At 38.4% G+C, this 13,083-nt stretch overlaps 1 protein-coding gene across 3 annotated transcripts in view; it reads right to left on the bottom strand.

The window, feature by feature from the left end:
- Window positions 1–3,355: 3,355 nt before the first annotated feature.
- Window positions 3,356–13,083, bottom strand: part of zranb3 (zinc finger, RAN-binding domain containing 3) — a 311,366-nt gene continuing 301,638 nt past the window's right edge. For 2 of the 3 annotated variants that reach the window (XM_057819181.1, XM_057819189.1), the window contains exon 22: window positions 3,358–4,550. In XM_057819181.1, coding sequence (XP_057675164.1) covers window positions 4,452–4,550 — 99 coding nt within the window. In that variant the 3' untranslated portion in view covers window positions 3,358–4,451. Of the gene's footprint in view, window positions 4,551–13,083 lie in introns of all 3 variants that reach the window. The other variant, XM_057819173.1, reaches the window with a different exon arrangement.

The following is a 13,083-nucleotide window of genomic DNA, read 5'->3' on the forward strand; positions in this document are numbered from 1 at the left end:
GCACTTTTTTCCCCCAAAATCAACTTGTAAACTCATGGTGCGCATTATAAACGGGTACATGGATGGAGACAGAAATATATATGTATTACATATATATATATATATATATATAAACCGATTTTTTTTCATTGACACTGCCACGTTGTGTTGAAGAAACGTATGCGGCGACCCGTTGCCGACCATTACGGTACGTGACGTCACCGTTTTGTTTCGGTAATACTTCACTCTAATCGGCCGAATGATTTCGTCTGTGTTAGGTTCTGCTTTTTTCACTCTTCATAAAGCACAGAATTTAGTTTCTTGAACTCATTTGAGTCGACGTTTATTGCAGCTCCGCAATTCGGACCATAACAAATTTAAGGGCACACACTTCCTGTGTCCGTCAACTATATCGGTCCCTCGGGAAACTCAAACCCAAATAACAATAGTTCCTTTTGTTACTGTCGTGTTGACAGCTATGAGCTCTCACGGATTTCCGACTTACTTTCTCACTTTCATTTTATCGTATCAATCCATGGAAGAAACATTTATTCATCATGAGGAAACGAGCAAGTTATACAGCAGCCGTTAAAAGAAAAGTCACATCTGTTTTGTTTTCTCCTAGATTCTGGTAAGTTGGAGAAGTTGTCAAATCATATTATTACCGTAAATATTGTCAGTTTACAGTAATGTTTTGAACTACCAATGTGCTATGCTTGTGCTGTGTTTCACCAGTCAGTAAAATGACATCTCTGTATCTGTACACAAGCTCTGTTTTCTTCTAAAATTAGGGTGCGCGTTATAAACGGGTACAATAATTTCCCCTAGATTTTACAAGTAAATTTGGGGTGCGCATTATACACGGGTGCGCCTTATATTCGGGAAATTACGGTAAATATTTTCACGTGATCAATTAAAAAAATTAATTACCACCCGTTAATGCAATAAATTTGACAGCCCTACATTTAACAAAAAAAAAAAATGCATTCATTTGGGATTAAATGCATAACTGATGCTACAACAATCTAACGATATACTGGCAAGCGGGGTGGCCAAGGGTGGCCACGGCCACCCCTATAAATTGGTTGGCCGTGGCCACCCTTGGCCACCCCCTGGTGGCGCCACTAGTATCAACAACGTAATTTCCTGCATTCTGGTGAATCTTTATACACTAATTTGTGCATTTTCTGCATTAATTTAAGATGAAAATACATTTATGTAAACATACAGCATATAGAGCAATAATGAATAGACTGATATCTAGTGGTGTCAACAGTAATCGATGCCGCGATGCATCCCAACTCGGGGTATGGACGATTCAATTTGCCGAATCGATTCAGCGCATTTAAAAATATATAAGTACATTCAAAAATCTTCCCTGCGCAATGTTTCATTTTTTACACACGCATAACTCTGGTCAAGTTTCCCACCAACCTCATAGAAGCCAAAATGTCTCCAGATGTCTGCTTTCAATGTCTTAGGTGCATGAATAATCTTTCTCGCTCCCTCTTCCTCCGCTTCAGCCATTGTTATGTTATGTCCTATCTCTTAGAGGTTAGATCTGGTGCCCAAACCTGGCTCGAAATTCGGGTCGGGCCCAAAATCTTAAGTATTCACGTTAGGGTCGGGTCGGGCCGCCGCGCCGACTAATAAATTATTAAAAAAAAAAAAAAAAAGGGATAAAACCGGGAGCAGGCTCTCTGTATTGTGCATTTGCTTGTGCACGCACATGAACGACGTGGCGCCGCCCGCTTTTTCTTCTTCTCCTCTCGCTGTGGCGCTGTCGATTCGTTACGAAAGACACTTTTATTTATGCACACAAAGGCAACACAAATGTGATCCTTTTGAATCTTCTCCTCTGTGTGTCTGCAAAACCGCATGTTTTTTAAAAAAATATTAAACTTTCCCGGCGTTATTTCGTCGTGCAAATGCTTTTATAATGATCATAAAAATATGTAGACTATTTAAACATTAAGAAAACTTGCGTTTTTTTCTGCCAACTCAGAATTCGTTACGAAGGACACTTTTATTTATGCACACAAAGGCAACAGAAATATGATCCTTTTGAATCTTCCCCTCTGTGTGTCTGCAAAACCGTTTTTTTTTTATATTAAACTTTCCCAGCGTTATTTCGTTGTGTAAATGTTTTTATAATGATCATAAAAATATGTAGACTATTTAAACATTAAGAAAACTAGCATTTTTTTCAGCCAACTCGAAGAAATGAAAATAAATTGCTGCTGCGTTTTTCCCCCCGCGTCACTCCCCCCCCCCCAAAAAAAAAAAAAAAAATCGGGTTTTTTGGGCTGGGCCTGCAAATCTAGTTAATTGATCAGGCTCGGGTCGGGCTGGATTTTTTAGGCCCAATCTAACCTCTATTGCACATATATAGTGGGCTAGGCCTACATTTTACTTTTGTGCTACATTGCAATTTAGTTGATGTTTTGTTTGCAACTGAACTGATCCCTGGATTGATATTGCGATAAAGATGCTTCTGCAGTACAATATTTTCTTTGTGGTTTTCTTTAATATTTGCTTGAATATTTTTATTGATGGGTCGTTGTGACTAAAATACAGTGACTATTATTACTGATTTTGCTCAGGAGTTCAGATGTTGCACTGTGTGAAAGGCTGCCAATGTGTGTAAAAAAAGAGAATGCCCTGGTCTCATTCAAAGCACTAATTAAATGCTGTGATGTTTTTTTTTTGTTTATATATATATAGGAAAGTATTTTCATTTGATTTCAACCAGGAGTGACACAAGAGCCAATAAAAAGTTGTTTAATGTCTGACCGCTTGTGTTGCCTCATGATTCACGAAAAACATGTTTTGCTTTAGAATTTTAATGCATCCCAGGCTTTAATGCATCGCGATGCATTGCCGAATCGAATCGAATTGTGGCCCTCCGAATCGTAATCGAATCGAATCATGAGGGCAGTGCCGATGAACACCTCTACTCATATCTATAAGAAATGTACTGAAGGCCATATTTTACAATCTAAATACATTTTTTATTAGAAATATTCTCAAAGCAAATATCATAATGAATGAATGACTTAGAATAAATGTTTTATTTTAACTATACTACAGTATACATTACAGTATGCAGTATACAACTGTTTTAGTATGAAAAGCTTGCTAAGGGTTTGCCTGCTGTACTGATTAAATGTTAGCTAACAGTGGAGCAAACACTAGCTAGAAAACAATTATAGTATTTCATTATGGAGTAGGCTTAGCTCCATCTGGAAACTCGCCATCTCCACTGTAGGCTACATTTCAGAAGCGAGGTCCCTTGTTAACAAACTAAATTCAATTGATGACAAACTAAATTCAATAAATTCTTGACAAGCTGGATTCAAGTCGATTTTAAAAAAGAATATTTCCACACCAACTTTCAACATCTGTAGGATACCAAAAAACGCAGTCATTATTTCGAATTCATGTTTTTGAATAGGTGAATGTCGCTCATTGAGGCCCGGAAAATCCCGTATTTCTTACTAAGTGAGCTGGGACCTCGCTTTGGAGCTTTGTAAAAGACATCGTGAGGTTCCAGATAAGGCTGGAGTGGGCTGAGATAACAGGTTGATTTTCAGCACTACACTGACACAAGACACTTTCCTTTGTGAAGTACTTAGTCACATCCGGTTAGGCTTTTCTAACCCTCTCCTGTTTTGCTTTCTTTCCTATTTTGATAACCAGATTTTTGTTTTGAAAACATTTCTGCAGTACCGCGCACTCTGAGTCACTGACTAGTGTAAATGCGCACCGCTGCTCCCGGTCTGATCCAAGGGACGGCGGACCAAACCATTTAATGAAAATACAGGGGTTGGGTGGTTGTGGCTGGCAATACATATGCTTTCTGGGTGTTTACTTTTCGCCAAAAACAAAACAAGAAAAAGAAACCCTTCATTTTATTTCTATTAAAATTATAATAATTAATATTTAAATTGGCAAACAATTACCTAATGTTCTAATTTTCTTTGTGGGCCCCATCAGGGCATGGGTCCTTAGAATCAGTATCACTTTTCACCCCGATACGGCGCCCCTGACAGAAAGTGTGGAAAAAGAACACAGAAGAGGGACATCAAAATAGGTTTTTATTCCACAAGATGCTCATCTATCTTCGCTTGTTGAATGGGAGGTTTTTAATTTATGACCAGGCTCACCTGCAACGTTGCACTAACTTTGCAAAATCTGAAAATAGCAGCTGTGAAGCAACTTGCTCCATTTACACCTCCGGCAAAAAGGGGGCAGCAATAAATCAAGCTCCCCCTACCTACCCCCCTCGCCGCACGCTTGTGATGGTTCAGGGACGAGAGGGGGGGTGAGCTTGCTCTTCGCTATTGCCGTGATAAAAAAACAACAACAAAAAGCAGATAAAGTAGTTTGGCCTTTTGTTTTCTATAAGAGAGAAAAATCACGATACGTCTTAGGAGCGCCGGTTGGGACTCAACGACGGTGAGCGCTGAGAATCATTTCTTAATGAAGAACCTGCTGATGTCTGACGCAAGCTTGTTGGCTGCGGTGCTCTTCCTCATGCGGCTGCGATCCTTGGCCTGCTGAGCCGTCCTCTAAGGAAAAGAAAAATAATGCATTGCATCTGTGACATCACCAATGGTGGATGAAGTACACACTTTTTTTTTAAGTAAAGGGTACAGACAAAGGTGCAAAAATTTACTTCAGTTAAAGTCCAAGTATCAAAAAAAATATTAATCAAATAAAAGTACAGCAGTACTTGCTTTAAAATTTACTAAAGCTGTCAAACGATTAAAATTTTTAATCGAGTTAATTACAGCTTAAAAATTAATTAATCGTAATGAATCGTAATTAATCGCAATTCAAACCATCTATAAAATATGCCATATTTTTCTGTAAATTATTGTTGGAATGGAAAGATATGACACAAGATGGATTTATTACAGTGCCTTGCAAAAGTATTCGGCCCCCTTGAACCTTGCAACCTTTCGCCACATTTCAGGCTTCAAACAAAGATATAAAATTTTAATTTTTTGTCAAGAATCAACAACAAGTGGGACACAATCGTGAAGCGGAACAAAATTTATTGGATAATTTAAACTTTTTTAGCAAATAAAAAACTGAAAAGTGGGGCGTGCAATATTATTCGGCCCCCTTGCGTTAATACTTTGTAGCGCCACCTTTTGCTCCAATTACAGCTGCAAGTCGCTTGGGGTATGTTTCTATCAGTTTTGCACATCGAGAGACTGACATTCTTGCCCATTCTTCCTTGCAAAACAGCTCGAGCTCAGTGAGGTTGGATGGAGAGTGTTTGTGAACAGCAGTCTTCAGCTCTTTCCACAGATTCTCGATTGGATTCAGGTCTGGACTTTGACTTGGCCATTCTAACACCTGGATACGTTTATTTTTGAACCATTCCATTGTAGATTTGGCTTTATGTTTTGGATCATTGTCCTGTTGGAAGATAAATCTCCGTCCCAGTCTCAGGTCTTGTGCAGATACCAACAGGTTTTCTTCCAGAATGTTCCTGTATTTGGCTGCATCCATCTTCCCGTCAATTTTAACCATCTTCCCTGTCCCTGCTGAAGAAAAGCAGGCCCAAACCATGATGCTGCCACCACCATGTTTGACAGTGGGGATGGTGTGTTCAGGGTGATGAGCTGTGTTGCTTTTATGCCAAACATATCGTTTTGCATTGTAGCCAAAAAGTTCCATTTTGGTTTCATCTGACCAGAGCACCTTCTTCCACATGTTTGGTGTGTCTCCCAGGTGGCTTGTGGCAAACTTTAAACGAGACTTTTTATGGATATCTTTGAGAAATGGCTTTCTTCTTGCCACTCTTCCATAAAGGCCAGATTTGTGCAGTGTACGACTGATTGTTGTCCTATGGACAGACTCTCCCACCTCAGCTGTAGATCTCTGCAGTTCATCCAGAGTGATCATGGGCCTCTTGGCTGCATCTCTGATCAGTTTTCTCCTTGTTTGAGAAGAAAGTTTGGAAGGACGGCCGGGTCTTGGTAGATTTGCAGTGGTCTGATGCTCCTTCCATTTCAATATGATGGCTTGCACAGTGCTCCTTGAGATGTTTAAAGCTTGGGAAATCTTTTTGTATCCAAATCCGGCTTTAAACTTCTCCACAACAGTATCTCGGACCTGCCTGGTGTGTTCCTTGGTTTTCCTAATGCTCTCTGCACTTTAAACAGAACCCTGAGACTATCACAGAGCAGGTGCATTTATACGGAGACTTGATTACACACATGTGGATTCTATTTATCATCATCGGTCATTTAGGACAACATTGGATCATTCAGAGATCCTCACTGAACTTCTGGAGTGAGTTTGCTGCACTGAAAGTAAAGGGGTCGAATAATATTGTACGCCCCACTTTTCAGTTTTTTATTTGTTAAAAAAGTTTAAATTATCCAATAAATGTTGTTCCACTTCACGATTGTGTCCCACTTGTTGTTGATTCTTGACAAAAAAAATTAAATTTCACATCTTCATGTTTGAAGCCTGAAATGTGGCGAAAGGTTGCAAGATTCAAGTGGGCCGAATACTTTTGCAAGGCACTGTATATTCAACATACAGTACATAAGTACTGTATTTGTTTATTATAACAATAAATCAACAAGATGGCATTAACATTATTTACATTCTGTTAAAGCGATCCATGAATAGAAAGACTTGTAGTTCTTAAAAGATAACGTTAGTACAAGTTATAGAAATTTTATATTTAAAACCCCTCTTAATGTTTTCGTTTTAATAAAATTTGTAAAATTTTCAATCCAAAAATAAACTAGTAGCCCGACATTGTTGATGTCAATAATTACACAATGCTCATGGGTGCTTAAGCCCATAAAATCAGTCACACCCAAGCGCCAGCAGAGGGCGACAAAACTCCAAAAAACACAAGTAACAAGTTGGCATTGCACTGTGCTGTCATTTTAATCTGTTTGAGTCTGGCATGTGCGTTAATTGCGTCAAATATTTTAACGTGATTAATTTTAAAAAATTATTACCGCCCGTTAACGCGATAATTTTGAATGCCCTAAAATTTACAAGTAAAAAGTAAGGCTGTCACACGATTAAAATTTGTAATCGAGTTAATCACAGCTTAAAAATTAATTAATCGTAACTAATTGCATTCAAACCAGCTGTAAAATATGCCATATTTTTCCGCAAATTATTGTTGGAATACAAAGATCAGACATAAGACAGATATATACATTCAACATACTGTACATAATGACTGTATTTGTTTAGTATAACTAGGGTTGTTTCGAACATGTTTTTTGCTCACGATCCGATCCCAGTCGTTTTAGTTTGAGTATCTGATGATCCCGATATTTCCCGATCCGATTGCTTTTTCCCCCCTCCCGATTCAATTCCAATCATTCCCGATAATTTTTCCCGATCATATACATTTTGGCAATGCATTAAGAAAAAAATGAATAAAACTCGGACAAATATATACATTCAACATAAGTACTGTATTTGTTTATTATGACAATAAATCCTCAAGATGGCATTTACATTATTAACATTCTTTCTGTGTGAGGGATCCACCGATAGAAAGACTTGTAATTCTCAAAGGATAAATGTGACTTTGTATATTGTGACTAAATATGAGCTTTCAGTAAATGATACTGTAGCCATTTAACTGTTCTGCCCAAATGCATGATGGGAAGTACAATCATGACTGTGCAAAGTGGCACCAATTGATATATCTTCTCTGCGTTGGGAAATAACATAGGGTGTTAAGGAAAAGATCAACCACTCGTTCTTCCCCACATTGCTTCCCACGATTATTCTAATCGTTGGGAGAGGGATTGTAAGGCTTTAGCCAATTAAAAAAAGGCTCCAAAGGCTGCCAAAATTCACTCTGATTGATTAAAAAATAATTAATTACCGCCGTCAATGCGATAATTTTGATAGCCCTATTTTAAGCCAAACCTAAAGACTGGATGAGTGTCAGACATTTTGTCTGTAACATTGAATACAATTAGAAACCGATTTAAGTAAAAAAAAAAAAAAAAAAAAATTAAAAAAAGGCATGTCCGATATTTTTTTGCCGATACGATACTTTGAAAATGGCGTGATCGGACCCGATCGATCATCTATAATTATAACAATAAATCCACAAGATGGCATTAAAATTATTAACATTCTTTCTGTTAAAGGGATCCACAAGAATGACTTATAGTTCTTAAAAGATAAATGTTAGTACAAGTTATACTAATTTTATATTAAAACCCCTCTTAATGTTTTCGCTTTAATCAAATTTATAACATTTTCAATCAAAAAATAAACTAGATACACTAAATACACCACAAGGTGTCAATGGTGAGTTTTAAATTACTGTAATTTCCCGAATATAATGTGCACTTTCCCCCGCCCCCCAAAATCAACTTGTAAAAATCATGGTGCGCAATTTACACGGGTACAGGGATGGAGACAGATATATATATTAGGGCTGTCAAACGATTAAAATGTTTAATCGAGTTAATTACAGCTTAAAAATCAATTAATCGTAATTAATCGCAATTAATCGCAATTCAAACCATCTATAAAATATGCCATATTTTTCTGTAAATTATATATACATTGTGTAAAATAATTTGTTGGAATGGAAAGATAAGACACAAGATGGATATATACATTCAACATACGGTACATAAGGACTGTAGTGGGCATTTCACTCTACTATCATTTAAATCTGTCTATGCTGTCCTCACTCCGAAGCGTCTACTTTTTCCAAAGCTAGACAGCTAGAGAACGACGCCTTAATAATCAGACTTCTTCCTTTTTCATCTGATTTATTAATAAAATGGCCTCAAACCACTGTCCTCTTTAGACCGTAGTGAAACTACAAAATAAAAGTACACAAGCATTGCATTAGCATGAACGTTAGCTTAGCACGCTATACAGGTTCACTAAACATAAACAAAAAGCGTCTCATACAAAAAATATAACATTTCGCTTACTAACATAATTTGTACATGCTTTACAACAACCATACTTACGGACAAATCTTGTCCAAGGATCATATAAGCACAACATTACAACGTAGGCGTCAGCCCGAGACGTCGTGCAGCCATATTGAACTGGCAAGAAAGCAATAAACCATGTCGCAAAGCGACCACAAGAGTTCACTGTTAGACAGCATAAAAAACCTTGCTGTAAAACTTACCCAAAGGCAGAATACTGTCTGAGCAGGACATGTGCGTTAATTGCGTCAAATATTTTAACGTGATTAATTAAAAAAATTAATTACCGTGCGTTAACGCGATAATTTTGACAGCCCTATAATATATATATAAATATATATAGACCGATTTTTTTTATTGACACAGCCATGTTGTTTTGAAGAAAACGTATGCGACGATCCGTTGCCGACCATTACGGTACATGACGTTACCATTTTGTTTCGGTAATACTTCACTCTGATTGGTCGAATCATTTCGTCTGTGTTAAATTCTGCTTTTTTCACTCCTCATAAAGCACAGAATTTAGTTTCTTGAACTCATATGAGTCAACGTTTTTTGCAACTCGGCAACTGGACCATAACAAATGTAACATAACAGAGACTTCCTGTGTGTGTCCATCAACTACCATTTCAATAACTGCACAATACTTCAATAACTAATTCATGAATGAGGTCACAATCGAGCTTTTTGTTATCTCAAAGGCCAATGACAAAAATAAGAAGTAGGAACGGCATTGTACACACTGGATTCTTTCCAGTTGAATAGCCTAAACTTGGTTTTAAGTAAAATAGCCTATTTTTTTAAAAGAGAAATTAGAAGCTAAAATTCAGCAGAAGATGGTGACATATAATGAACGAGTTCACTTGGGTCTTTTTTTGACGGTCGAAGACAGCCACGTATAGTGGTATGTATTTGTTTTAAGCATAACAAAACTTGTAATATAAATTAAGAAATGTCTAGACAGGATTCAACAGCAACTGTTACAATCCACCTATACAGGTAGCCCCCGGGTTACGAACGAGTTCCGTTCCTATGCTGGCGACATAACCCAAATTTCTGCATAAGTCGGAATTAACCCTTTAAGTAACCCAAAATACCCCCTAAATCTCTAAATAACTATCCAAAAACATGTATTATACGTCGTACGTACTGTTTTCGCCAAGACGTTGGAACTAAGGCTATGTTCATACTACAGGTCTTAATGCACGAATCCGATTTTTTTGTCATATCCGTTTTTTTGGCGTGCCCGTTCAGACTGCCTTTATCCATTGAGACCGTTCAAGTATTACGCATGCGCACTAATTCGCAGTCCGACACGCGCTAAGCAAGAAGACCCGCACGCGCAGAAGCATCAAAACAAATGACAGACGTCATCCGTCATTCCAGGGATATCATATTTTGCTTTTCAAAAGGTGGACACAAATAACAGACATAAATAATCCCCGTTTAGGCTTATATTCAAAGTTTATATGGATCGATAGCATGCACGCACTGTCCGTGCACGTCACACACACATACGGGCAGTTTGTCCCGACTCTCGGCCGTGGAGGCAATGTTGAAATATTGCTCACTTGGAACAGAGAGAAAACTGAGCATTCTCAGGCTTATCCTCAACCCATTTTTATTTTTTATGACTGTTGTCAAGCTCAGCTCTTCCTCAAAAGCCGTCTTCACTGCAAGCTAGGCGCTAATAACGCACAGGTGCATCGCTACGGTAACGACTCTCTCGCTATTTGATGACGTAATTGCTGCATTAAATCCGATTTGCGGGACTGGACAGTACAGACCGCCGCGACAGTCTGGGAAAATGTGGCCCAGATCGGATTTAGACCACATACGAAAGTGACCCAGATCGGATTTGAAATGGTCCCGTTCTATGCGACTTGTCACGTTCAGACCGTCAAGTTAATGCCTCACTCGAGTCGGAAAAACACGAAAAAATCGGATTCGTGCATTAAGACCTGTAGTATGAATGTAGCCTAAGTCCTAGTTAGACAACGCGTTTATCTGTAACCTTTCCCCTCTCTCCCATACTGATGAAGCTCGTTTCTGCCATAAGCTGTTTCATTAAGTAGCGCCTTAGAATCTGAAAATGACGGTAATTCACTATCATTAACTAGGGGTGTAACGGTACACAAAAATCTCGGTTCAGTACATACCTCAGTTTTGAGGTCACAGTTCGGTTTTTTTTCGGCAAAGTTAGAAAGCAAATTGCAAAATATAAATGTGCTAGTTGTTTATTACACACCTTTGTGCTTTCAACAACAGGAACATTAGCCTATACAAAGCTAGAATTCTGCTCAAAAAGTAGCAGGTATTTAAAGATAATCCAACAACAATTTGCCTTTCAGACCCCGCGTATTAGTCAGCTTTCTTTCTGAAAGAAAGAAGAAAAAAGAAGTCCTGTGCTAAAGACAAAAGCAATCCCAATGACAAAGATTTTAACATGTATTTTACAAATGAAATGCCTCAATGAATCATATTTTTTTCTTATGAACGGTTTTCAAAAGCTTTATTGGTGGATTTTCTCAAGTTAAAGCGCCACACAGAAATTAATAAATTTAATTGTGTAAGCAGGATCTTTGTATTATTCTTATTATTTAATTATAGGTGTTTTAGCTCATTTCAATTAATTTTATTTAAATGGGCTATTAATTATTTTATTATGTGTTTATATTTTACAAATATTATGTAGTATTCATTTATATTGTATATTTTATGTTGTATAACTTAGTTCCTATGTGAATATTAGTTCTCGCTTGTTTTGTTGTGGTAGGAGGGTTTTGTATTGAACACGGGGCCGTGTTAGTTATTGTTATAGCAGAGAAGACAGCAGTAAATCAACAAAGACAAGTCAACTGTGCCCCGATCTACCACTCAAGAGATCTGATGAACTCAAAAAGTCGGTTACGATTGCATATTAGTTTGAAAATCAACCAGATCCACCGTATTTTTACACAAGTGACTTCCGGTCTGCCCGATCCTAGCTACCTGTCGTATTGACGCAGGAGGGTCACGTCTCACGTCAAATAATTAACTCTGCCGTTCTTTTCGCGTGGGTCGTGTTGAGACGCTTCTGGGACGCGTCTAACATGCGGCCACACTGCGACTGGTGTGCATTGGCTGATTGACTTTAACGAACGCGTTTCACTGCGTTCTCGCGGCGGCCACTTTGTCGCGCCGTTGACGTTTCTGGGTTATACTGTCCTAACATGTTGGTCCTCATTATACTAGAGAAGACGGAGTAAATATAATCTACACAAAGAAACTGTAACCCGATCGACTCACAGCCTCGAAAAGTAAGGGTTACATTACGCCAAGAAACTCGTTCGGTACGCCTCCGTTCCGAACCGAGCACCACGTACCGAACGGTTCAATACAAATACATGTACCGTTACACCCTTACCATTAACGGCTATAGATGCCCAATCCATTTCGAATAGGAAAAACTGATACCAGTATGGATACAGTCATACCATATTTGTCCAGCTTTATTTTTCTAGCTGCGGCAATCTCTCTTTTATCCCGGTTAAAAGAAAGTTGTAGCCCTCATGTTGAGGATCATCTAAGATGGCAGTAATGTGATACATGGTCAGCCTTCTCTCGCCAGTAATAACATCCCAACAGGCGGTTATGTCGCGGTGATGTATAGCATCGGCCGCGAAAGGCCGTCCGTGTGTGTTTATGTGTGTGTGTCCAGGGCCGTTGTTGCGTTTCTAGTAATCACACACGATTCCTCAAAAGAGACATTAGAGAGCAGGGATGTCAAAATAAAAGTCTCTTCTGAACTGCGCTTTAATGTCACACCAGTGAACCTGTGAGGCTTTTGTCGAGGTCTATACGAAGTTTGTGAAATTCCTCGACCAAAGTTTTTGTCCTCTTGGAAAGCCCTTGAAAGATGTTTCATTTTTTCACCAAATTAAAAACAAACAGTGTTTATTTCTGTTTTTTCATTTCATATTCCAACAAATGTTTTTTTTTTTTTTTTTTTTAACACGCATCTATGCGAGTGCGCGGAGTGACCCGCTCATGCATTGCCTCAAACAGATTACAATGATGCCGTTTTTTGCACATTGAGAACTAAGAGGCAGAGAAAGGCGAGAGAACACAGGGGTTCATTGGACCGCGCCGGTTATCGAAA

This window comes from Corythoichthys intestinalis, chromosome 2, assembly GCF_030265065.1.
Source record: "Corythoichthys intestinalis isolate RoL2023-P3 chromosome 2, ASM3026506v1, whole genome shotgun sequence".
NCBI classification, from domain to species: Eukaryota; Metazoa; Chordata; class Actinopteri; order Syngnathiformes; family Syngnathidae; genus Corythoichthys; species Corythoichthys intestinalis.